Here is a 26,873-nt window from a genome sequence, read left to right as displayed (position 1 = left end):
CCGCCTCTAACCGGGCCTCGCCGTGTGTGGGCGGAGCCTGGGGCCCTGGGCGTGGCTGGCCAGTCGCAGGACCTCTCCCGTGCTCTCTGGGCCCGCCCCTGGCGTGCGAAGGCCTCCCTCTGGCTTCGCTGCGTCATAACGCTGCTCCTCCCGCGCCGCGGCGGATCCGCTTTCGCTTTGCTGCCTGAGGTGAGGGCGGGGTGGTGGTGGTGGTGGTGGTGGGTGGGGTGCCATCTTCTCTGGCCTGGTACCTGATGGCCTTTTGTTACAGACCATGGGCGCTCTCCTGAGTGGCGGCCAGGATGGCCCGGAGCCCGCGCAGCCCCAGCCTCCGGCACCGCAGGGGCCGCAGCAGCCGCAGCCGGAACCAGGCCCGTGGGGGCCGCTGGACGACGTGCGCTTTCTAATCGCCTGCACGTCCTGGTACTGACCCGGCTACCCTTGGCTGTGGGGCTTCCTGGGCCTGGCCTGGCTTTTGTCTCCTCTCCCCATGGCTTCCTGTCTTATTCCCTCACTCTGGGCAGAGAGTCAAGGAAGATCCTGGAGACTGAAAGCCCCCTAGGACCACCTCAGGGGGACTGCTCCCCAACCTCAGACTCGTTCCCTTTTTCGCCAGCCCGTAAACCAGCCCGTACCCAAGCCTCTTCCCTGCTCTGTCCTGGGGCAGTCTTTCTCAACTAGATTGACCAAGACCAGACACAGGCCTCGGGCAGGATTCTGGGGCTTGTTGAACTCTGGTTTTCCCCTTGCTAGAACGGACCTGCTGCTGCAGGTGTCCCAGGTCAAGGCCCATGTCTCCAGAGGAGCCTTGCCACAGTGGCCCTCCCACACTCCTGCCTGGTGGGGGGACAGCTGATTGCTGGTTAGAAGATCGTGACGCAACTGTAGAATTGTACCCCCAAAGCACCCTTTTCTCCCCAAAGCCTCTTAAAGGCACACACCCCAGGGAAAAGACACTGTATTTCTGTTTTATTTAGAAATGGTTTAAAAAACATTGTACAAAGGCTGATCAGTTTAAAATGTGACCGACACTGAAATGCTGTGATGTCACCCAGGCTGAGGGGAAGCTGAGCTCAGGAAGCCCCGTGCTTTGCCCCTCTGACTGCTCTGACCTGGGGTAATGGACAGACAGATGACTGCAGGCAGAAGAATCTGAGATTGGAAGCCTCTAGGCTGAGCCCTCTCTGGGCCCGGCCCTGCATCCCTCACATGTGCAGCCTGGGCCGCCTGCCTCCATCTTCTGCTCTTTCTCAACTTGCCTTGGAGTACCAGGAGCCAACAGGGAGCCTGCGGGGCCTAGAGCTTTCAGGGAGTGAGAGCACCAACCTGAGGAGACGGGCAGGGAGAGTGGGGGAGGGAAGCCTGGAGGACAGGGCTATAAGAGACATTTATCTCAGACCCTAGAAGGGCCGCAGATGGGGACAGAGACCCAGCCGGGGCCACTGGATGGCAGGGGCAGGCACCAGGACCTCTGCTTCCTCTGGGCAGGGTGAGTGTTGCCCTCAGCCTTTCAGGGCCTACGGAGGTTTCATGTAAGTGGACAGGTGTAAGCTAATAAAGTGCTTTGCAAAGTATAAAACACTGTACAAACCGTTGAATCACTTAAATCTCTGCAGTTGGTCCCCGCCTGCCCGCCCCAGGGAGCCTGCCCTTGGCCGAAATGAGAAAAAACAGGATGGTGAGGATGGGACACAGTGGACCCCTATAAATGCTTCTGGGACAAGAGGTTTTACTCAACAGCTCCCAGGACAGCGAGAGTCTATGTCTGTGCTACAGGGCAAGCTGACCCAAATGCCAGAGGCCACAGGGCAGGGGCAAGGCCAATGCAGGCTTGGAGAGCAGGGTTGGGTGTCTGTGACCCACTAGCACCCCCACAGCTGCCTCTTACCACTTTTGGGCTTGGCAGAGAGCCAGCGAGCATTCCTTGCCTAGTGACAAGCATAGTTGCCAGGTTGGAGCCAGTCAAGCCAAGACCTAGGGACACCTGTCAGATGTGGGGAAGGGCCTCAGGTTAAAAAAAAAGGGTGGGGTAGGGGGCGAGGGGAAGGCCCTAAGCTTGGGGCTGCTACCAGCTTGGAGTACCCTTTTCCTAAGAGCAATGTAGGAAAATGGGCCCAGTGAGCTGGCGTGCCAGGGTCAAGATTGGAGCACAAACACTGCCTCCAGGCTGAGAGATTGAGTTGCCTCAGGGTCACTGGGGATGGGGACAGAGGATTTGAAAGGCTGCCCTGGTCTCTTACTCTGAGGCTATAACAGTGGTGGCTTTAGAGTCACCACGGCTATACCTAACTAGTCAGGCTGAGCCCCCAGGGCTGGAGCAGGGACAACATGAGGAGAAGGGGGGTAGAGGACGGTCACAAACATGGATCTGCCTCCAGAACCAGGCTCAGCTCCTGCCCCGGCTGCTGAACTCCTGAGCAGGACAACTGCTAGGGTCAGGTGCTAGAGTGGCCTTTGCAGCACCGTGGTCCTTAGTGCCTGGGGAAGGGCCACCACACTGACCCCATCACCAAGACCGTCACCTCTAGTTGACCTAAAGCCTCAAGTAGCCTTTGCAAAATGGGACTTTAAACAGTAGTGACAGGACATTTAACTATTCACGACATGACAGCTGGGTCCTTGTGAGATCCAGCTGGGCCACAGCCTTGCCTGCAGCCTGTGACCCTAAATCCTGGGTCTTAGAGGAGACCTGACAAGTGGAACAGGTTTCCTGAGGAATCTGCTATTGGCTAGCAGGGGAAACCCAGGCCTTTGCCCACTGTGTTGGCAGCAGGGGCACTGCAGCCTTGGAGGATAGTGGGGGTTGGGGGAGGGGACATCTGACCAGCAGGTGTTGGCAGAGGGGACTGGGATTGGTGGCATCTTGGAGGAAGGGGGTTGAGAGCTAGTGCCGGCTTGCCTCACAGAGCTGGGTCCCAACCAGGACTGGAGTTGCGGTACCTTGCAGACACCACGGGATGCAGTGACCTCGGGGGGCACCTCCTGGCATGATCCTTGCCTCCTGACAGGGCCTGGCCTATTCCCTTGAGTTGAGAGTGGTCTCCCCAGGACAGAAGGCTGGTAGCTTGGGGCCAGCTACCCAACCTGGGGCACAGCCACCTTCACTCCCTGCCCCACGCTCAGCCTAGACCAATGCACCCATCACTTCAGCTACACATGAACCTGGCCTCGGGCTCTGCTGGCCCGGGTGGGCAGTGGCTAGAGCTTCCCCCTCAGACCCTGGTGAGGAAGGGCCTGGCTGGCCAGACTGAGTAGACAGAGAGGGTTCTGGGCTGCTCATACCCACTCCTGGACTGGCCGCTTATAGTAGGTGACAGGCTGCGGACCTGCCTTGTTCTTGAACTGGAAGATTGTGTAGAGCAGCACCAGGAGGCAGAGGGACAGGGTGCAGGGGACAACCACAGCCACGGTATTCACGGAGCCTGGCATGTCATCGATGGTCACCATGATGTCCACGTCGTCCTGCGGCAGCCTGCGCTCCTTCCGCCGTTCTACCTCCTTCTGCTTGCAGCCCATCCAGTCGCGCAGGATGTTGCGTGGGTAGCCCGGCTCCACACTTAGTTTCTGGTTGTCAAATTTCCAGTAGTCCCGGCCTTTGTAGAAGTAGGTGTAATCTGCAGAGATGGAAGAGCTCAGCACCACCGCGCCAAGATACTCCTAGCACCTGCTCTGGACTAATATGGACCTGGGGTGCTGCAGCGCTGTGCAAGAGAGGAGCTCCAGGTAGCACGGCGGTGGGGGGGGGGGGGGAGGAAGGGGGAGGTGACCTGTCAGCGATTGGGTGAGTGCAGTGCTCCACCCATTGCTCAGGACCCAACATAGCAGAGAGGGGTCCCCAGGATGTGGAGCAGCCCACTTGTTAGTTCAAAGGTGCTGGAAAACCACTAAGGGAGTTTGAGTGGAGCTGGCAAATGTTTTAGTTTACACTGTCTAGGCTGGATCACTCTTGGTCGGGAAACAGCTCTGTCACACCAAGCTTTCTGTAATGGTCACTGCGTGTCCATGCAGTCTCCATAGCGCTACATCCTCAGTCGAGCTCTTGCCCTGAGCCAGTGGGAGCTGAGGACCAACTCCTCAACACTCCACAATTACAGATTTGGTTGGAGGGTGGGGTGCTGGGCTGAGCATATATCACTCCGCTACACAGATATAAATCCTTTAGGACCCTTCTAGTGGCTTTGACGGCTGGAAGAAAAAGAGGCAGGTGGCAGGCCAAGCGGCTCTGCCAATTACACCCTGGGCAGCTCCTTAAGGCTCCGGGCCTTAGCAACCCAACCAGCCCACTGACAGCTCACCGAGACTCTCCTCATTGGTTGGCTCCCCAGGACTTTCATTGGTCAAGGTCTTTGATGTCACCTGTCTCTGAGGCTCCCCCAAGAGGGAGACCATGTGTGTAAAGGCTCACATTTTAAAGTCGCTGAATAGTGGTGTGTCTGCCTTGTTTCTCTTAGCTTTTGTTGCAGCAGTATTTTCTGTCACTGGACTGAGAACTGTGCACGTCTTACTGCTTCTGTCCTGAGCCCTTCCCACACGAGCTTGCTCTCAGTAATTACCATGCAGCCAATGACTGAATCCTGTCATTTGACACAAACTGGACTGATAATGAGTCGAGGAGGAGGGCGACAAAAACGGCATAGCGCAGACCATGTGGTGGGCATTCTGCTAAGCGCTCTCTATTTTACCTTATTAATCCTGTATCGCCCAGCCCAGAGCTGCGAACATTCTTATTTCATGGATAGTGGAATGCAAAAAGTTCAGTGACCTGCCCACTGTTAGAGTGATGGTGGTGGTGGTGGTGGGGGGTGTTCTGTGAACCCAGGCAGCTCTGGGCAAGAGTCAGTGCTCTCAGTCAGATCAGTGGACAGTCATGGATGCTTGCCCCGCACTTGGTAAAGCATGGGCCTCCTTTGAGACGCTTCTAATCTGGTAGGGAGACCTAATGGTACATGGTGGGGATTGCCAGCACTTCAAGTTAATTTACTATGTGAACATGGTCCATTTGGGGCAGCTGTCTGCTATCAAGTAACGTACATTACTCAAATCTGGATACCCAGAGAATTTGTCTGGGCCCTGAGAATGACATAAAATCAACTCCCCATTCCCACCTCAGTTTGACCCTTACATACATCCTTCCTTGCTGATGAAGGCCCCTTGTGGAGCCTGCGGGATGCCCTTCCACACCGTGATGGGCTTGGGGTAGCCAGGGTCTGTGGCTCGCCGCTCCTCGCTGTAGCGCCAGTACCGTTCGCCTTTGAAAAAGTAGGTTTTGCCCACAGGTTCCCAGCGCAGAGCTGTGTCAATTCCTTCACGGGGCAGGCAGCTTCCCAACTCTCCCAAGCTGTGGGGATACCCAGGTTCCACCGTCACTTCTTTAAACACCCAATACTTGTCACCTGCAGGAAAGGGAGTGGAGAGTCAGCCTTCAGGAGCCACTCGGTGCTGGCAGCTGTGGTCCCACTTGCCCGCCTTTGCGCATAAAGTCAGAATATAAGTCTGCTTAGCCCTTGGCCCAGAAGATCATAGATTTTGGGCAATGTGCACCATGCTATGCAGACCCTCTGTCCCATCATCTTTTGTTTTGATGTTCCTTTTTGAGACAGAGTCTTTTTTTTTTTTTTTTTAATCCCTGGCTAGTCTGGAACTCACTCACGATGTAGACCAGCCTGGCCTCAGACTTACAGTGGTCCTCCTGCCTCTGCCTCCCGAGTGTTGCAGCCACAGGTGTGGCCACTATGCTTGGATAACCACTTGTCTTAATCCTCTTTCATTTTTGGTGATCTTAAGCACTCCTGTGATAACACACACTACTGTTCCCCTACAGCTGGGGTCAGGTGGGGTGCGTGTATCTGATGGCGCAGCATTTGCCTCTGTGACACCCGAGAACCTCAGCCTATCTATCAGCATGTCTATGTTCAGAATGGGGAAGGATTTAGTTTTTGTAGGTGAGCAGTCTCAGGATGGAGGAAGCTGCGGTCACTAGTTTTTGCACACACTGGTCAATTCTTCATAAACATTCTTACCTGGACCATAGCAAGGCTTTGCCCAGTTCTAAGCCTGATCCAATGAAAAAAGTTGTGAATTTCCCATGGGTCCAATTCCCTTAGCCCTTGTCAACTTCCTTGGCCTTTGACGTGACTGGCTCATATCATCACTCAGCCACACCCAGGACGTCACCCACGCCTTACACACCACTCAGGGCTTCCCCAGTCCTTACACACCACTCAGGGCTTCCCCAGTCCTTACACACCACTCAGGGCTTCCCCGGTCCTTACACGCCACTCAGGGCTTCCCCGGTCCTTACACGCCACTCAGGGCTTCCCCGGTCCTTACACGCCACTCAGGGCTTCCCCGGTCCTTACACGCCACTCAGGGCCTCCCCGGTCCTTACACGCCACTCAGGGCCTCCCCGGTCCTTACACGCCACTCAGGGCCTCCCCGGTCCTTACACGCCACTCAGGACTTCCCCAGTCCTCACACACCACTCAGGACTTCCCCAGTCCTCACACACCACTCAGGACTTCCCCAGTCCTTACACACCACTCAGGGCTTCCCCAGTCCTTACACACCACTCAGGGCTTCCCCAGTCCTTACACACCACCCAGGCCTCTCCCAGATCCTCACACTCCTCCATCTGGTAATGTACAGGTAACTCTGAGGATAAAGCCCCAGCCCTTTACATCCCGGGCTCTCCCATGCTCCCTGGCTGCTCAACATTGTGTTTTCAGAGTTCCTCATCCTACCAGAAGGGCTCCATTTTCAGCTTTCATCACCTTTCTCCCTCTCTGAGCCCCTTCCCTTCCTCTCAGTATTCACCCACTCATGAGGCACCAAGGTTTTTCACAGCTGTCCCCTGCTCTCTGGCATGGGCCTTGTGGGTGACACTCTTTGCAATACCCTCCTCCCTCCCAGCTCACCACCTCTCCCATGGATCTGTACTACCCAGAAACCTGCAGTGAGTTTCTGGCCTTGGCGTAACTGGTCCAGACCAAATTCTGGCCGGGCAACCACAACTCTTCAGGAACTGCCCTCATGTGACTTCTAGCTCTCCAAGGTGGGGCCTGGGTGGCTGTAGGTGGCTTCTGAGCCCTCCCACTGTCCTCCATACACCTTACTTCCCATTCAGACATGTTATTCTGGTCCCTGAATGTCTGTCTTGCATTTCACTATCTGTATCTTACCCAGCTTAGGCAGGATCGAGTCAGGGTTACCAATGTGAAACAACTCAGAACAGAGCTAGCCCAGGCCGAGTGTGTCGGCTTCCTAGCCTTCTAGTGGAGTGCTGGCCGGTCTTCCTTGTCTCACCCTGTACCTCGCGCACATGGAATTTTTTTTTTTTTTTTTTAACCGCATCGACATTGCCACTTTCTTAATTTGATTTTCCCAGATGATACACTTCTTCTCTGAAGGGATCTGACCCTTTAGAAGTCAGTGTCCGTGAGGTTCATGGAGGGGGCATCTGCTTCCCATCCCGCCTCTTCTGGCTTAGATAGGATAAAGGAAGCCTCAAAAGGGGCATGGAAATAAATACCCATGTTACCTTTGAAGAAGACGAATCTTCCATCGGCCCTCTCATAGGCTGCATCTATGCGAGCAGGCAGGCCCTTCCAGAACTGCTCAATCTGCATGGGGTAGCCCTCCTGCACCCGGTTATTGCGCAGGCGCCAGAACCAGCGATCCTGGGAGGAGGGAGGAGAGAGGCAGGTGGCAGGTCTACCTCTGAATTCAGTGATCTCAGCCCCAGGGCTCAGGCCCAACCACCCAGCACCAACCCTGGGGCGCAGCCTCCCAACCTCCCATAGAGTCTGTCCATCTGCTGCTTCCAACTCTTAAAAGACAGGATGTAACTCTTCATTTAAGCCTCCTGCTGTCCGAGGCTATGAGACGGTGCAGCAGATGGCTGTGGGAGAGGTGTAGAGAGGCTGCGGCTGCCAAGGCCTGGAGTGGCCACGGGAGGGCAGCAGAAAGTCACTGGTAATAGTTGGGCTGGGCCCCAGGTCTGGTGGGAATCCCAGCACAGTTTAAAAAAAAGAAAAAAAAAAAAAAAAAAAAAAAAAAAAAAAAGAAAAATGGGGAGCCGGGCGTGGTGGCGCACGCCTTTAATCCCAGCACTCGGGAGGCAGAGGCAGGCGAATCGCTGTGAGTTCGAGGCCAGCCTGGTCTACAAAGTGAGTCCAGGATGGCCAAGGCTACACAGAGAGACCCTGTCTCGAAAAACCAAAAAAAAAAAAAAAAAAAAAAAAAAAAAAAAAAAAAAGAAAAATGGGGCTGGAGAGATGGCTCAGTGGTTAAGAACATTGCCTGCTCTTCTAAAAGACCTGGGTTCAATTCCCAGCACCCACATAGCAGCTCACAACTGTCTGTAACTCCAAGATCTCACATTCTCACACCAACGCACACAAATTAAAGTTAAATAAAATGCTTTTTTTTTTTTTTTTTTAAATGAACACTTTCGGAAGGATCAAAGAAATGCTACTGATGTGCTAGGACCCATGAAAACAGTGCAAACCTAGAATGGGTTTTTAAAGTTCACTTAAGTATATGGGTGTGTGCCTGAGTGTGTGTGTGTGTGTGTGTGTGTGTGTGCGCGCGCCTGAAGACATCAGAAGAGGGCATCAGAGTCTCTGGAACTGGTTGGGGCACTTGTGAGCTACCACGTGCGTGCTGGGAACTGAACTTGGGACCTCTGCAAGAGCAGTAAGTGCTCCTAGCCACTGAGGCATTGCTCCAGCATTTTAAAAGTGTTTCACAAAGCACTTTCAGGTCCAGTTTTTAAAAGGCTTTACTCTGACTTGCACAACTCTTGTCAAGTCAGTCTGCCTCATGCATAGTCTTTAGGAAGCCAAGGGACATGCCTAGAGCCAGTTGCTTAGTGGCGGGCAAAACGGGGCTAGCCTCCATGGCTACGGGGAGACCTTAGGTATCACCCAGTGTCATGGAGACCTGTTCTCCGGCTCCCATCTGGTGAAGGGCATTTTCCTAGTGGCTGGAAGTGTACCAGCAGGCAGCCTTCAGCTCTTTTGTGATGGATTCAGTTTTATTTTGTATCCAATGTGGAATGACTCTGGTCGGCCATTCTGGCTCCAGCGCTTCCCATAAAGGAGCTGAGTTGGCACCAGGTCTCTGTCTCCTCAGCTTCTCCCTCAGTCCTCACTGGCTTCCTGCTCCACCTGTGCACAGCTTACTCCGTAAGCAGAACCCCTCATCCCAACCCTGTCTCGGAGTCTGTTTCCCCAAGGACCTGGCCTGTCACACACGGCTCGGCCAGCTCCCACATGACAGGCTCAGAACAGGCAACAGGATACAGCCTGGCCAGTACCAGTCACTCGTGCCCTGGCAGGAGCTGTAGACTCTGTATCCCTGACCAGCCGCCGCCCTGCATCCTCCTCAGAGACACTGATCCTCACACACCCTTTGCCTGACAAATGACTCTCCCAGGTTAGATAGCTGAGGTGTGGACAGGAAAAGTGACTTGTCCAAGGTCACAGACCTGCCCAGTCCCCACCCCCTCCCACCCCTACATCTCCAACATTTCCCTGAGCAATGTTGGTAGCTGTCATTGCATCTTTCTTGCACCAGTAGAGACTCTGGGTCCTGGTCCTTATAGAGCTGGAGTCTGCCTAGCTCCGAGCGGAGAAAGGGATGCTCTAGGTAGCGCCAAGCCATTACTCATACCTTAAACACAAACATCTCGCCCCGGAAGAGGGCCACCGTGTTGAAGTTGCCGTCGCAGATGTTGGGTTTGGCACCTGGAGTGGATGGTCGGTCCCCTAGAGGTGGCCGAGGGGGCCGGGGCTGCCGCTCATGTTTCCTCTCAGATGGGGAGTGGATCCTGCGGACCGGGAGTGTAGGAAGGGGCCTTGTGGGCTCCAGAGGCTCGGCTGGGGGTCCTGGAGAGAGGGGCTGGATCTTAGGGAGGGCCCAGACCTTCCCATCTGTCATCTACCATTGCCCCAACAGGTCCCAACTATCCCTCTGACTTCCTGTCCCCTCTCCCTTCTTCCTGACTTACATCCCAGGCTTTGAGAAAATAGATGGAAGTGGGCATTAGATGGGGCCCTTCGCTTTCCCACCCCCAAGCCTGGCTTCTTTCCGTTTTTAAGAAGAACCCTTAGGTAGGGTCAGTGTCCTTCCTTAGGGTAGTGTCCCACATCCTCCTATGCTGCTGCCCTTCACACAGGATGGACTCTTACTCCTAACCTCTCACACCGTAGCAGCTTCAATAGAGAGAGAGCTTTAGCTCCGTTTCCCACCCGAAAGACTGGGCGAGGTCACCGATGACCTCTGTATTTTGGAATCCAGGAGTTATCAACTCAAACTTTGTTGGATCGAATGAATCACGTCAGGAATCTCGGTAACGCGGGTTGTGATTCAGAGGGTCTGGGGTGGAGACAGACAGCATGTCTTCAAGGGCTCAGGAGAAGCCATGTCACTGGTCCTGAGCCCCACACGCTGGGTAGCAAGAGTTTGGAAACATCTGCGCTGAACCATGCTCCTCCTTTTCCAGGGCCCTGCACCCTTCGCTTGTCTGCTCCTTGGAGGCTGCTCTGTTGACTTCCATCGTTAGGGGTGTCTACCCTACTCCAAAGACAGGGTACCCTTAGGGGCTCCTTTCCTCCTTCCCTTTGTAATGCCTCTCAGCTTGGGCAGCTCATGCGGACCACCTAGGAGAGTTTTACAACTCCAGCGCTTCAGGAAGCTCCCCAGATGGACTCACTCAGATGTTTGGCTGAGGGCTGTGTGTCAGTGTTTCTGTAAGCATCCTAAGATGACTCCCAAGGGCAACCTAGTTGAGAGTCACTGCTCTAAGGAGCTCATCTGCGTTCCTGGTTCTCGAGGCCCTAAGGGCTGCCCTCTGACACTGCAGTGATAGAAATGCCCAGTGTTTGCACTGTCCGTATAGTTGCCTCTGTCTGTATGCCCACGTGGCTACTGAGTGACGACAGTGAGTGACGACAGTGAGTGACAGTGAGAGACAATGAGTGACTAGTTCTTAGTGGCTGAGGGGCTGAAACTTCAGTGTAAATATTATAAATTAAAGGTCCTTCCTTCCTTCCTTTGGTTTTGTTTTTCGAGACAGGATTTCTCTGTGTAACAGTCCTGGCTCCTGAAATTTACTCTGTAGACCAGCTGGCCTCAAACTCAGCCATCCTCCTGCCTCTGCCTCCCAAGTGCTGGGATTAAAGGCGTGTACCATGGCTGCGCCTCCTCCTCCTCCACCACCACTACCATCTGGCTAGCATTTACATTTCAATGGCTATTTGTAACTAGTAATTATGTGTTATACACTAAAGACCCCAAGCGAATACCCACCTGGTCTGTGGGCTACAGACTGCAGACTGAGAGAAATCCTATTATTCTACAATTACAAAGATCAGAGTGCTCCCCACCCCCACTTTTTTGTTTGTTTTTAAGACAGGGTCTCGCAAAAGGATGATCCTTCTACCTCTAGAAGGCTGGGGTTACAGGTGTAAGCTGCCATGTCTGGTCCTTGCGGGTCTGGGGGTTGAATTTAGGGCTTCATATGTGCTAGGTAAGTATTTACCAGCTGAGCTGCTACACCAGAGCAAAGTCAGAACTCTTGGTGATGTCTTGCCCTGTTCCTTCTTGTCCTCATCCCACATCTGATCTGTCAGCAGATCCTGTCCATCCCACCTTTGGAATAACTTCTAGTCCTGGCTGCCCACCTGTCTCCTGCTGTCTCACCTGCTGTGATCCCCCCCCCCACTCCCGCTCTGGTTGCCCCACCTCCTCCAGAGGGAGCCCCGCCCCTGTGTTCTGTTGACCAGCGCTTGCTCAGATGAACTGGTCTTCCCTTTCCAACCAACCTGACTAGAACCTCCATGCCAGCATGGCCCTATAGGGTAGGCCTGTCATAGCTTATTAAGACGGCAAGCTAGCTACTCATCTGCGACTCGCCTAGGTTAGAGGCACCCAGGAGTGCGCCTGGTCCCCATCTGGTAGAGGGAGGCAATGGAGAACAGGAGGTGACAGGGAGGTTGGTGGAAAAGGATAGAGAAGAGGGAATGGGTGGGGCCTCACCTCGCTTTGCCCTCTCAGTCACAGTGCCAGCCCCCAAGGCTCCTCCTCCAGTTTCCCAGTGTGCTAGGGGACTTCATTAAAGTCAGCATAGGGACACAGCAGCAATGCTGACAATTGGGAAGCTCCGATCCCCCCCAACCTGCCACAGCCCATTTTCACAATGGTGGGCCCTCCTCTCCCCTACCACACACACCGTAAATCTTCTGGATGCCTTGAAGATCATCCTGGGGCAGTTTGAAGTTGTGCGTCTCCATGTACTGGTAGAAGGGTGCCATGATGGCACTGGGGTCGTTAGAGTGCTCCAGGCCCAGTGCATGGCCCAGCTCGTGCACAGCCACGAGGAAGAGGTCATTGCCTGTGGAGAGGACACAGGAGGTGCCCAGGGCACCCGCTTAGTGTTAGCCAGTCAGTCCCTCACTTAGCATATCCGATCTGCCTCTGACCTTCTGCTGGACACTGGGGACACAGAGAAATCAAACACTACTTTTTATGTACGTGTGTGTGTGTGTGTGTGTGTATGTGTGTGTGTGTGTGTGTGTGTGTGTGTGTGTGTGTGTGTATGTATACAGAGGGGTGCATGCAGAAGTTGCAATGGCTACACAGTATTCAGGCACTCGGTGCTTTAACAGACGTAGAAAGTTTGAGAACATTTTTAAGGAACTAAGGATAGAACCTCTGGGCCTTGTATGTACCACTAAGCTATATTCCCAGACCTCTTTTTATTTTATTTTTTATTTTGAGGACTCCAACTTGCAGTCCTCCTGCCTCAGCCTCCTAGTAGCTGGGACTGCATGTCTGTGCTACTAAGTCGCATTTGGATTGGAGGAAGATGCGGGGGTGGGGGGGGTGGGTGGGAGATGCCATCAGGGTGAATTGAAAGGTGAGAATTGGTCTGAAGAATGGACTCAGGGTTAGGGGGAAGAGAGGGAGTGGCATTCCTGGCAGAGGGACCACTTTAAACCAGGCCCGGGACTAGCAGTTCATTCCACTTGGCTCTAGAACAAAGCACACGGGGAGGGCCAGGGAGAGATGAGGTCAGCCAGGCTGGCAGGCAGGGCTCTGTGATGCCCTACAAAGGAATTTGGATCTGTTTCTTGGCCTTGGGGAGGTGTGGGGGTCAGGGATAGCAGGAGAGGAGGTGGGGCATGATGACGTCACCCTGGTTGCCACTGGAGAAAGGATTAGAGGCAAAGTAGGACCAGTTCAGAAGGTGGGGTGCACATACTAGGGTGCCAGAGGGTAAGACAAGACAAGAAAATCCTTGGGGTGGCTGGTTGGTAGTCATCTTCAGGGGGCCTGCTGTGAACAGGGCGGGATGTGGGGCAGCAGGGCTCTAGGCCTGAAACTACTGCCTCAGATCGAGGAGTCAAGAACAGGTGGGAGCACCATCCTGGTGCTGAAAGCGGAACACAGGATCCTGACCCTGAAACTAAGGGGCAGCATGCTGTGGTGGTTTTGAGCACCTCTGAGACGAGACCATTCACCCTCACTTATCAACACCCAAACCTCAGTGTGCTCATTTGTAGAAAGGAGAAACCAGACCTGCCTCAAGGCTTGGTGAGGACTGAAGAGCTACAGGCATAGCCAGGAATGGTCGCTTTGTTGCTACAACACAAAACACCTGAGCTGGACCAGAAACAAGCCCAATGGACCAGAAAGGTTGGCAAGTTTCAGCAACCAGATTCTCTTAAAGCCAGTGATCATCAACTTCTCTTTTAAGCCTTGGGTAAGGCAAGGCCTGAATTTGTGGATACTAAGTAAGCATAGTACTGGGAAAGGAATGCTAGGGCCAAGGAGTTGGGCAGGGCCTTGTATCAACAGTTCTGATCCTGTCCGCTTGATCTCTGCTATCTCCCCCTGAGACCTTTCTCTTATCTCCCAGTCCTAGGCATGTCTTCTTCCTTTCTGCTACCTCAGAGTCTACCAGGAGTCAGGGACTTTACTACCTGCTCTGGCTCTAGTAATCTCAGGCAGAGTTGCCAGCCCATGAAGGTCCCTGGAGAATCACATGAGAGTGGGAGTTGTCTGGCTTTTCTGAGTAAGGTCTTGGGAAAAGAGAAGAACTCTATAAGCCAGATCTAGACCAACTCTCCGTTGACATCAACAGTGTCATCATGAAGCCACCTTTGAGCAATGGAGAGGAATGGGGGCTGGGCAAGATCACTGCAAGGTTGGCCAGAAGCCTGGGCTGGCCTTCTGCTGAGAAGGGCAGGCTGACAGGAGAAAAGCCAGGTTGCCCCCAGCTCCTTCCTCAGGTCCTGGTCCCTTCAGCAGCAGGGAAGCAGTGAGCTCATCTTTTAGCTCCACTGCAAACAAAGGTGGCTGTTGAAGCTGCCAGAAGGCAGCTCAGCGCCCCTGCGGCCTGCCCTGGCTCTGCTCCTGACTTGCTGATCCACCTGGACAAGCTGTTCAGGGCCTTTCTCCTGACCAGGCCTCTCCTTGGGATCATCCACAGAGACCTCATCAGGGAGCCAGGGAGCCCCTGGGTACTCTCTGCCATTGTCCTTGGTGTGTGCCCAGTTCTGTTGAACATTGAAGTCCCTTGAAGGAAAGAGACCTGTGGGTTTCTTCCCAGGACAGAAAGTAAGAGAAAAGCTGAGAAGCCAACATCCCATAACACAAAACCAGGAGAGCTTTGGGGATGAAAGGGATGGAGAGCAGCCACGCTGAGCTTGTGAGGGGACACAGAGTAAAGAGGGAGGTCAGCTACAGAGAAGAGCCACGCGTGCCTGATGAAGAGGAGGCCCTCAGCGTCTTCACTCCTCAGAGGCTGAGAGGCAGGAAGCAGAGTCATCAATCAGAATATGGTTTCTGCAGCTCTGCCATGTCTCAGCACTGTGGCATTTTGCGACCCCTTTCTCTAAAGCGAAAGAATCATGGCTGCCGTCCTCATAAGAACAGGGACAAGGATTAATGAGTCAAGGTGAACAAAATGCCCATACCTGGCACAGACGGGTCATCGCTCATTCTGGCTGTTGTGTTGAGCTGTGGCGAGAGGACCAGTGTCCCCACTTGTGTGTGCTCTGGGCGTCTCTGGGCCTGGTAGCATGACACTCTGCTTGGCTACTCCAGTGGACCTTGCCTCATTTAGGATGGAGCCCCTCACTGGACACCCATGTTCCTGGCTCTTGATAGTATCACCCTAAGGCATTTCCTTCCCCCCCCCCCGGAATGCCCCCCCCAGCACTGTCCCCTCCACCTAAACGCCCTCCTTCCTTTAAAGTCCACTCCATCTCCCAGGAAACCAGCCTGGCTTTCCCAGCTGGCCAAGAATGCTGCCTTCTCCACTCTGCCAGCATTTTAATCTCAGGCAGCTTTAGGTACTGGCCACTGTCCAACCTTCACTAATTACAGCTACGGGGTACATACTCGGTCCCAAGACTGAGTTTCTTGGGGACAGTAGCCCCCCAAAATGGCTCAAAGTTTCCCAAGTCTGACATGGTAAAGTGACAGCATCTAGCGCCAAAAACTAGGGTAGTTTTCCAAGTGCTGTCTGTGGGCCACCTGCACAGACCCCTGTGGGGACTGTTAAAGATGTGACATCTCACTTTCACATCTGGCTCTGCCGCCTTCCAGCTGTGTGACTTTCTCAACGCCCAGTAGAGCTTCAATTCCATCATCTGTAAACTGGAGATTTGATCTTTGCTGCCTCCATGTCCCTGTGCTGGGATGGGGTTAGTGACCTAAGTGTGGAAAGGCTTGGTCCTGTGAAGCCGGGGATGGTCATGAAGGCTCTTCCTGGTTTGTCACCTTCCTCTAGGAAGGAACACTGAGGGCTGGGTGGAGTGGGCATCTGCTGACTTCACTGGCTGACTCATTTGAACGAAATGAGGACAGAGGAAGTTTAATGAAAATGGCTTTAAGGTGGTGGTCTAGCTTGCCCCTTTGTACTCTTCAGTGTGTGTGTGTGGGGGGGGATGAGAACCACACACAATTCAGCGGCCCTCTGGGGAGCTTTGCTCGAGCGCACGTGTGTGTGTGTGTGTGTTGTGTATGTGGCAGGCATACTTACCTGTGGGGGCATGCATGTGGAGACCAGAGATTGATGTTGAGAATTCCCTAATACTTTCCATCTTTTTGTTTATTTAAACAAGGTCTCTCAGCAAAACCAGTGCTTGCTACCTTGGCTAACCTGGCTGGCCAGTGAGCGCGTAACATCTGCCCAATTCTGTCCCCCAGCTTGGGGTTACAGATGTGCATTGCCACAGCCGGCTTTTATTTGGGTGCCAGGGACCCTAATTTGGGTTCCTGTGTTTGCACAGCCAACAGTTTACCCAATGAGCCTTCTCCCCTGTCTGTCCTTCACCACTCCACCCCCCAAGACAGAGTCTCTGTATTCCAGGCCGGTCTCAGAACAACAGCAGCCTTCTTGCGTCGTCCTCTTGAGTGCTAGAATATAGATGTGAGTCTAGGAAATCTTTTAAATACTGGGGCAGTGAGGATTGTGATGCAGGAAGTTTGGGGTTCAGATATAGACTATATCTTTTCCTTCCTTCTTTCCTTCCTTCCTGTCTGTCTTCTCATTTAAACAGGACACCTTGAAACATACATGTTTCCTGATGTAGTGAACAGAACTTAACAATACCAAGGAAAAATCCTACCCAAAAGTAAACCTACATCTAGCCAGGCCTACTCTCCCCCGCAGTACTCAGGGGCCATGAGGAGAGCGACAGGTTAAAGGTGAACCTGAGACTCATCAAGTGGAATGACCATACTCAGGACAGTTTCTTCCGTGCAAGGCAGGGAAACGTCAGGGCAGGATGTATTTTAAACCGCAAGACTTTAAAAGAGCCATGTGTGGTATGGATCTTGCTTGGATCCTGATTCAAGCCAACAACTGTAAAAAGACACTTCTAATGTAAGTGAGGAGATGACTACTGAGTATTAGATTATGTATATGTATTTTTGTATTGTACCTACATGTATGTGTGTGTGTGTGTGTGTGTGTGTGTGTGTGTGTGTGTATGTGTAGGCAGAAGTTAACCTTGGCCATTGTTGCATCTTGTGTTTTGAGACAGGGGATCTCCCTGGGTCTGGAGCTTCCTGACTAGGCTAGGATGCTTAGCCAGCAAGCCTCAGGGATCCCCTGTCTCTTGACTCCCCAGTGCTGGGATTACAAGCATATGACACCGTACTTGGCTTTTTGACATGGTTCTAAGGGTCAGACTTAGACCTTCATAGCTCATGGCAAGTACTTTACCACTGCTCTGGGCACTAGAAGTTGTAAACTTTGTTGAAGTTAATAATGATTTGGGGGTTATATAAAATTAGGCCTTTGTTAACATTACACACTAAAGTAGTCATATATAAAATGATTTTATAGCTAGGACTTTCTTTAAAATACATCAGCCATGAGGCTGGAGAGAGGGCTTGGTGGTTAAGAGCACTTGTTGCTCTTGTAGAGGCCCAGGGTTCATTTCCCAGCACCGACATGGCAGCCTACAACCATCAGTAATTCCAGTTGCAGAAGATCTGACACCCTGATCTGGCCTCCGAGGATGCTGCTTGTGATGCACTTAGATGGAGGCAAAACACTCATACACATAAAATAAAGATAAAATTAGCGAAACGAAACACCCTCAGTTCCAAAATAAAAGAGGAAGGGGGTGGGTAAGTGGGAGCAACAGTGCTGATCACTGAAGCAGACGATGGCTCTCTAGGGGACCCCTTAGTCTCCCTCCTTTAGAGAGTCTGAAGATATTCCACAAGGGAAGAAGAGAGCCAGTGATGCCACCAAAGCCCCCAGGACAGCCTGCTCCTCTCTTTGAGCCTATGTGGAAATCCGGTGCCATATTGTCCGGGTGCTCAACACATTGTGGTTCCTTTCCACTCGCTGAAACCTGTCTTGGGGCAGTGCGCGTGCTCACCCCAGCCGCCAGGGATCTATGGCTGTGCTTCTAAGGGGAACTGGCTCCTCCCTGACATTGGCTCTCTTGGAATTTCTATCAGAACTGGAGGGTGTTTGCCACACATGGGGTGATCCGGCAGGCGGGGTGCTGTGCTGCAGGGGTGTCCGCTCACAGGTTCCAGGTCCTTTCCGCCTGCCACATACTCCAGATCTTGTATCTGGAGACTCAGCCCAGTAAACTATTCAAAGCCAGGAGTGGGCCTGATGATGGAGACCCCCCCGGGGCTTGGCAGAAAGAGAGGCAGGGACATTTCTTCCTAGAGCCTCTGTAGGAAAAGAACCCTTTGAAAATCCTGTTGTGTTCACCACAGCCAAAACTGAGACCTTTTCAGCTAATGGTGCCTGGCACATGACAGGGCCTGAAAATGATAGTTTTTTGTTTCCTAATGCCTTCTCAGCCATCACAGTTATTTGTTGACACCTACTCCAAAACTAAGAATAAGATGAAGAATAGGTATACATGAAAGGCCAGGAAAGTTATCCAGCACATAGGAGAGATGACGCGCTTCACAGGAAACAGAGCATAAATCCGAAGAGGGAGGAGGGCAAAGAAATTGAACCGTTTTCTAACTCTCTGGGCTGCACCGGGCTGCACCTTGGCCAAGCCATCTCCTGGATCAGTGTTGGACAGATGCTGAGAGGAGTGAACCCCCAGCTCACACAGTGGTGTGTCAGTGTCCCCCTGACAGTAGTGGTCCTCAAGGGAACAACCCACCTACCTACACGAGACACAGCTTCTGAGGGGAGGGACTTGTGAAGAGCCTGCCTGTACCTACAAGCTGCACCGAGGCAGGAAGAGGTGTCTTCTCAGTTTACAGATCAGCATCTCAAGCGACAGGACTTCACAGTGCTAAGAGACCTTTGGTGGTTCTCACCATCAGGCTGGGTAGGGAAACGTCAAGGACAGAGATGTCTCTCAACACTGGACTCTGCCGACCCAAGTTCCTCATGGGCCCGGTAGTTTGCGATCCATGGGAGCTCAGCATGGCAGCTGAGATTATGGGCTCCAGGGCTATGCTATCCAAACTCAAAGCCTTGCTTAACTACTCTCTAACTCCAGGGCCTTAGACAGAATAGTGTTTCTCTACGCCTTTGTTTGCCCATCTGTAAAATGGGGGTGACAATACGTACTTGTGGTATGATGTTCGGAAGACACTTGGTATGGACCTTAGAACCTTAACGTACCCACTAATTACTACCTATTATAACCTAAAGGCTGAATCCTCTGTCCTTCCACCCCACTTCCTCCTGAATCTCGTTGCATTTTCTGGGCACCCGTGCTGCAGCTTTCAGCAGGGTTACCTATGTAGACACCTGCCATCTCAACTCTGCCTGCCCCACCTTAATTAAATGTTCAGATACTCCTTGGTCTTTTGCAGGACTTTATTCTGCGTCACGGCATCATTGGAAGAGACCTTAGAGATGACCTAATCTGTCCTCTTGTCTCCACTTCCTGTATGCTGGGATTACAGGTGTGTACCACCCCCTCCCCCCCCCCGTCACTTATGCTGGGCATTGAACCTGGGGATTTATGAATGCTAGGCAAAGACTCAGCTACATCCTTAGCCCTCACACAGGGCGCTGTTGAACTAGGGTTTGAGCGCCAGCGTTGTCACCTACAAGTTATGCCATTTGAGCCCTGAGCTCTTCATCTTAAAAATGGACTTGAGTTCGCATGATCACTCAGTAGATACAGGCACTCTCTACCAAGCCTGATGACCCAAGTTCAAGCCCTGGAACTTACCTGGTGGAAAAGAGAGAAAGGACACCCACAAGTTGTCCTCTGAACTCTATAGTACAACTTAGTTAACAAGTGTTAACTAACTAACTAACTAACTAACTAACTATAATGAATAGATTACTGGGCTCTAGGGAAAGGTACCTGCCACCAGGCATGACCACCTGAGTCTGGCTCCTGAGACCTACACAATGGAGAAAATTGATGTCCCCAAGTTGTCTTTGATCTCCACATGAGAGCTGTGGCATTCACACACTGACACAACATGCACACATACAAATAACTCTGGGTCCTTTTCCATTTGCTAAGCAAGTGTCTTTTGAGTTCACATGGATAAACACTTTAATGATGAGAGCTATCGCTGCCCCATACTGACTGCTGCTGTTTCCTGAGCACCACAGAATCACAGTGGTGCAGGGCGAGTTATCTGAGGATGCTAGAATGGTGACTGCCATGGCTTAGAATTACTTTAGGGCCAGGACCCATCCTTTTCTGATCTCAAGTTCTATTTGAACGGCTTCTAACCTGTTTCTTCAGCCTCTAAAACATCATCCTTCTTACTCATGGTGCTGTCCTGCCTCAGACCAACCAGACCAACTCCTAAGTGGTCTCACCCATCTTTGTGGCCCTGTTCCTGGTAGATTGAATGTTGAGTATTATCAGGGGATAATACTCTTAGATCCTTGAGTTCTTAGACACGAAGCTCTGGGAAGCACGTCTCTTGTCAATGGCGTTCTGCCAATGCCTCCTTTGTGCAGCTTTCCCTGACAGCCGAACAGCCCAGCACTCCCCCACCCCCAGCCCCAGCCCTATGTCCTTACCATCATGGTTGGCATTTCCTAGTGTCCAGGGCTCATCTGAATCAAAGTGAGTGTCTCCTCCAATCCCTGGGCCAGGGAAGTAGGCATGGGCTAGGAATCCCCCTTCCCCATCAAATGGGGAGCTGTCACCATGGAAACCAGAAGCAAAGAAGATCATGATGTCTGCCTCCTTCCGGTCACTTTTGATCTCGTGGTAGGGCACCTCTTCAAAGGTCAGCGGGGTTACCTTCTGCCACACATCGAAAGCCTGGCGGATAGCTTTCCGTGTGTCCAGCTCACCCACCTTTGGGGTGTAGTTGTGAATGCTGGTGAGAGAGAAAGGGGTCATTAGAAAGAAATACAGAATCAGAGAGAGTGGAGCTAAAAGAGATGTCAGAGCAGTACGGCCCAGCAGTCTTCACATTTCGAGTGCTAGAATTCTACTGAGATGCCCCAGGGGTTGGAGAATATGCTGAAAAGGAAGAGCATTGGACCCCCACCCCTACCTCAGTCAGAATAGCTGGACCCCCACCCCTACCTCAGTCAGAATAGCTGGACCCCCACCCCTACCTCAGTCAGAATAGCTGGACCCCCACCCCTACCTCAGTCAGAATAGCTGGACCCCCACCCCTACCTCAGTCAGAATAGCTGGACCCCCACCCCTACCTCAGGAGTCAAAATAGCTTTGGGTTTGGTTTTTGTTTTTGTTTTGTTTTGGGAGGGTGTTGGTGGGTTTTTTTGTTTTTTTGTTTTTTCAAGACAGGGTTTCTCTTTGTAGCTCTGGCTGTCCTAGACTCACTTTGTAGATCAGGCTGGCCTCGAACTCATAGTGATCCGCCTGCCTCTGCCTCCCCAGCGATAGCTTTATTTTTGTTGGAGTTTTTATTCCTGACAAGGCTTGTGTTGTTGCGTAAGGGGCTCCATCCTAGAGCGGCTCCTCTATGTCTAACTGGTATGTAAGGAGTGTACATGTGTAAAAGCCACAAACATACTCAAACAGTGCAGAGGCATTCAAGTGGAAGGGCCTGGCTGTTGCTGGTCTGTCAGCGGCCAGTGTAGGGCAGCACCTGAACTAATACAGAGCCTGATTCAGCTCTCTCTTAAGGTGCCTGTGTCTGTGGGGCACAGCTCTCCACAATGGAACATTACTACTTATGAGCGCTCTGCCCCATCAATGCCTGGGGCGTGGGTCATCTTACCCATCCCACAGGGAGGAAGCAGAGGTCTAGAGAGGTAAGGTAGTGGAAGGTAAGGCTAGACTTGGGTTAGAAGGTTCTTTCCCCTTCTCTTGATCTGTTCCTCGTCTTTGGGACACCCAAGGATCGTCTAACCTAGATTCCTCTTATGTTTCCTTCTCTTTTTGAAAAAAAGAAAAGAGGAGCGGGGTGTGGTGGCGCACACCTTTAATCCCAGCACTTGGGAGGCAGAGGCAGGTGGATCTCTGTGAGTTCAAGGCCAGCCTGGTCTACAAAGTGAGTCCAGGACAGCCAAGGATACAAAAAGAAACTCTGTCTCGAAAAACCAACAGAGAGAGAGAGAGAGAGAGAGAGAGAGAGAGAGAGAGAGAGAGAGAGGAATCCTGCTCTACATCTTGTCAGTAAGAAAAGCCTCACTCTAACCCAGTAATCTGCATCCTTGCTCCTTTTACTGTGCCCAGGGAATTGGTCTGAGATGGACTCGGAGTTGGGAACTTATTGGGGCCTCTCCTAGCGTGGTCCTCGTCCAAGCCTTCTGTGAACACTGGGGTCTGGCCCTGCTATTCTGTTTTTTTTTTTTTTTTTTTTTAAATTCTTGTCTCAGTCACTGTGGGGCTTTGAGATAGAGCCTGCTCTGCCCTGGTTTCCCAGACAAGGAGTGACACTGCTGTGACCCATGTCTTCATTCCTTACTCTCCTTCAGAGACAGCTGAGACTCTTTCTGCATGGAGCACCTTGGGTGAAGTTTGTAGGGCCGACTCTGGGAATCCAGCTGAGGCAGAACAGTTGGCCAGCACTAACATGGCCTTCACACAGCCGAGTCCAACTAAGCAATTCCTACCCCGTGCTCAGGAACTGAATCTGTAGATGCCTACACAGAACCCAACTAAAGACCAGGAAACCTGAAGCCAGGGGTCACCTATGGAGGTCACAAGGAAGATAATAAGGTCACAGGTTCCCTGTGCCTGGCCCTGATGTCCACACGCCTGGCCTTTGTCCTGATCCTCCCCTTCCCCGAGACAGACTGAGTGTGGGGTTCAAAACCAGGGAGGAAGAGAGGGGGCCACAGCACCTGTAGGTGATATGTTTCTGCCTCCACTTCTGTCCAGTTAGGGCATAGCGCTTGCTTCTCCGCCTCCGGCTCAAGTGGGGATGGTCAGGGACGCCACATCGAGGCTTCTTCATCCACCTGGGTAGAGAGAAGGCATGCAAGCGCACACACAAGCAGACAGACAGACACAGACACACGCACATACACGCACACTGTAGTTACTAAGCACTCTAGGAAGGCACTGGCCAGTCCTCAGCCCCAGAATAAATAGCAGTGCACATTCTCAGCTTCGCGACTCTGGGACCATGCCTCCGCATGCCCCCAGAGGGAATTTGACAGACTGACTGATTCATGAATCCATTCACTCCCACGGAGAAACCCTTGAGTTTAAGAAACGCTTAAGAGACTGGAGCCAGCAGACACTGGGAAATCCTAGTCTCACCAAGCAAGGACTCCAGGCAAGGGATCAAACCAACCTGAACCCCAGTTTCCTCATCAGCATCATAACTGCAATGAAATCCTAACCCCCAGCTCAGTCTACAGTGTGCCACATGGGTCTAGCCCCTGCCCATGTGCCCAGCAGCTTCTTACCCACAGCGGTGCCTTGCTGTTCTCTGAAATGGCAGCCAACCATTCCTAGTCTAGAATCTGCCATGCGGTTTGTTCCTTTACTTCATTAAGGTCTCTGCCCTTCATAGAGAGCTTCCCTGATTGGCTGGGCAACCGTATCCCAACACTGATGATCTTACTTAATGCTTCCTTATAGTGATTATCATCCTCGAAATGTATGCATTTGCTCTCTGGTTTATTCTTCATTTTTTGTTTTTGTTTTTGTTTTTTTCTCACCAGATTCTGAGTTGCATGAGAATAGGAGAGTTGCCTGTATCCTCAGGGCTGGCAGGGTGCCTCACATAGAAAGGGGTCAATAATTATTTAACCAAAAACAGGCTGACTGGATAAATGAGAGAATTGCACCTCTTCAACACTACAACAGAAGAGCATAAAAGACGGTGGCTGTTTCACTACAGGTGTTTAAGAAGGGCTAGATGTCTAGGTACAGAGCTGTAAAGTTGGGACGTGGGAGGTCTAGACAAGAGGACCAAAGTTCCAGGCTAGCCTAGTCTACACAACACCAACTCAAAAAAAAAAAAAAAAAAATCTCTGAACAGGATATAGGACACAGAATGCAATTTTCTATAGCACCCGTTAATTATATTGTGGGGTTTTGTTGTTGTTGTTGTTGCTTTGTTTTTGTTTTTTTCAAGACAGTTTCTCTGTGTAGCTTTTGCTGTCCTGGAACTCGTTCTGTAGACCAGGCTGGCCTGGAACTCAGAGATCCTCTTGTCTCTGCCTCCCTGAGGGCTGGATTAAAGATGTGCACCACCTCCTCCCAATTTATTTTGTGGGGTTTTTTTTTGTGTGTGTGTGTTTTGTTTTTGTTTTGTTTGTTTTTTAAATACAGGGTTTCTCTGTGTAGCCTTGGTTGTGAGCTGCCATGCTCACAACTGTCTCCACAACTGAGCTCCAATCCCAATTCCAGAGGATCCAACACCCTCACACAGACATACATACACACAGGGAAAGCACCAATGTACACAAAATATAAGTAAGTCACTAAAAATTATTTTTTAAAAAATGTTCCTTTCAGTAACACATGCTAGAAAGAGAGGCAGGAGCCATCTCTGTTATTGCTGCAAGGCAGAGTGGGACCTGAGAGCCGTATGGCAGGAGATGGGCCCCGTGAAAGGTCACAGAGCTAAGGTGGAGCCCTAAGAATTCTACCCATCCCACCCCAGTCTGTGTGTCCAGAACATTGCTCCCAACTTCCTAAGAGAAGTGTGGGCAGAAATGGGGTAGGCAACGCTGCCTCTTCCCTCAGCTCTTTTCCTTTGTCCTTTTTTCTTATCCACCTGCCTGGTTTGAAGCCTGTCCAGAAGGCCTGGGGCTTTCTGGAACAGAGAAAATCCAAAGCCAGGTGGAGCCTCAGCAGAGACACCAGTGCTCAGGGCCCAGGACACACTGCAGCGAAGCCTGCACAAAAGCCTCAAATTAGCATCAGCCTAGGGAGGGGGCTAGGCTCCTACAAGCTGCTCACCCAGGAGGCCGGGGACCAAGGATGCCGTTTCCAGCCTCCAAGGAGCCTCAGGATGCACTGTCTGGGAATTTCACAGTGCCCCTCAGAGAAGGAAGGACCGGGAACTGTTTGGATAGAAGTACGGATCACCAGGTTTTAAGTTCTGCGGCTTGGAATAATGGACTCGGGATTTGAAAGCCAAACCCAACAATTCCCCTTTGCAAATAAACAGGCCGAGTGTGCGAGTGTGCCGGGGATGCTGCCATCGCTGAGCAACTTGTCTGAGGGATGAACTGCTCCTCGAGCCACAGTTGTGTGCATTTCCCATCCTGCCTTCTGCCAGCTCTCCCGTGTCCTCAACCAGCCCTGCCATCTGCTTCCACCCTCACGTGGGCTCCTATCTCCCCCTTTGGAAATTCACTTCTGCTCTTTCTGTGCCTTCCTGGCCTGAATGCCTCTTTCATGGATATTTTTTCTTTTTAGTTTTACAGCTGTTTTACTTGTTTATAGTTATTATTATTATTATATGATAATATAGTATTTATATTATATTACTGTGTATGTGTGCACACACAAAGTCAGAAAACGATTTTCAGGATCTGGTTCTTTCCTTCCATTGTGGGACTTAGGGATTGAACCGAGGTCATTAGGCTGGATGGCAAGCACTTTTTAGGCCCATTTTATCAGCCCATGGATATTAAAAAAAAAAAGAAAAATGGCTGGGCATAGTGGTGCCAGATATTTTTAATTCCGGTACTTGGGAGGCAGGAGGATATCTGTTATCTCAAGGATGGCCTGGCCTACATTGTGAGTTCCAGGACAACCTGGGCTTTGTTTCAGAGAGCCTGTCTGAAACAAAGCAAAACCAAACTAAAACATAAGCAAGCTGCTCTCATCTTCTTATATTTTTATTTATTTGCATTTTAAGTATTTGTCTGTGTGTGTGTGTTTTTAAGGAGTATGCATGTGCCCAAGTGTACGTTTGTACAGCAGGTAAGTGCAGGAGACCTCAGAAGTCAGCAGAAAGTACTGGACCCTGGAACCAGGGTGATAGGAGGTTGAGCCGCCATGTGAGTGTAGGGGAATTGAACCTGGGTCACAAGAATAGTAAGCACTCTTAACTGCTGAACCATCTCTCTAGCGCCCTGCTTCTCTCTTTCTCTCTCTGTGTCTATCTGTCTGTCTGTCTGTGTGCGCACATGGTAGAACATACATGTAAACACAAACATGAGAACCAAGTCCACATTGTTCTAGCAACCTAACGAGTTTTGTCAGGTTGGTGCAACAAAAACCATGATAAACAAATAAAAACATTGTCTTTGGGGGGGGGAATACCACCCATTTCTTCCTCTTCTCTTTGTTCTCAGGCTTTTCAAACATTTATCCACCACTTGCCATGTCTGGGCTCAGGTCTCTCCCCCTCACTGCCCCAACTTAGTTTCCACCATTCCCCTGAGCTTATGCAGAAGCTTTTGATGCCTAACCCCAGCCATACCTTTCAGTCACCTTTCTGTTGGGACCACTCAGCAACTAACCCTGTTGGCCATGCCCCCTCCACTGCCATGATGTCTGCCCCCTCCCTGGTCACTTCTTCTAGGCTGGCTTGTAGCCCTCTTCTCTCTGTCCACTGCGCTGTCCTTGAGTGTTGAGAACCATTCTCGTGGCTGGATTTATAGTTCTGCCTTCTCAGCATCTCCCTGGGGTTCGTTCGTGTGTTTCTGAGCCCTAGGACGACACGGTCAGATGACTGTGTTTTCCACAAAACAGCCGAGTAGGAGGCTTGGGCTAAGCACAGCGCCTGGCACATGCGGGCGCCCAGCAGGTGTCTGGTAAATGGGAAAAGTGGAGTTCTCTGTATCAAGTGAGACATGAACACGCATCTTAGGGCACCCACCCCATCCCTGTCCTGACGAGGAAACTGAGTCCGTCCCCGTCCTCCCCCCCTCCCCCCTCCCCCCCCCACACCCACAAGGTTAAGCATCTTGTTTCCAGTCACACAGCATAAAATTAAAATGAGGGTGGTGGTGACAAACCAGAAAGAGAACCCAAGGTGGCAGTGCAGGAGTG

General features: G+C 51.7%; 2 protein-coding genes across 3 annotated transcripts in view; one reads left to right on the top strand and one right to left on the bottom strand.

Annotated features, from left to right (window-relative positions):
• The first annotated feature begins 153 nt into the window (after window positions 1–153).
• Window positions 154–643, top strand: Mmp24os (MMP24 opposite strand). The gene is made up of 2 exons (XM_051144943.1): window positions 154–189; window positions 272–643. Exon 2 carries the CDS (start codon window positions 275–277, stop codon window positions 428–430), a length of 156 nt encoding a protein of 51 aa, XP_051000900.1. The 5' UTR covers window positions 154–189; window positions 272–274; the 3' UTR covers window positions 431–643.
• Window positions 644–2,019: 1,376 nt separating this feature from the next.
• Mmp24 (matrix metallopeptidase 24) overlaps window positions 2,020–26,873 on the bottom strand; it is a 45,008-nt gene continuing 20,154 nt past the window's right edge. For both annotated transcript variants that reach the window (XM_051143603.1, XM_051143604.1), the window contains exons 3-9: window positions 22,754–22,870; window positions 20,507–20,811; window positions 12,233–12,394; window positions 9,673–9,887; window positions 7,538–7,676; window positions 5,127–5,393; window positions 2,020–3,614 (exon numbers count right to left, since the gene is read on the bottom strand). In XM_051143603.1, the coding sequence (XP_050999560.1) occupies window positions 3,277–3,614; window positions 5,127–5,393; window positions 7,538–7,676; window positions 9,673–9,887; window positions 12,233–12,394; window positions 20,507–20,811; window positions 22,754–22,870 (1,543 nt within the window). In that variant the 3' untranslated portion in view covers window positions 2,020–3,276. The remainder of the gene's footprint in view (window positions 3,615–5,126; window positions 5,394–7,537; window positions 7,677–9,672; window positions 9,888–12,232; window positions 12,395–20,506; window positions 20,812–22,753; window positions 22,871–26,873) is intronic.

Source organism: Acomys russatus, chromosome 4, assembly GCF_903995435.1.
Source record: "Acomys russatus chromosome 4, mAcoRus1.1, whole genome shotgun sequence".
Lineage (NCBI taxonomy): Eukaryota > Metazoa > Chordata > Mammalia > Rodentia > Muridae > Acomys > Acomys russatus.
Note: the sequence above shows the minus strand (reverse complement) of the source record. Positions and strands in the feature narration are given on the sequence as shown.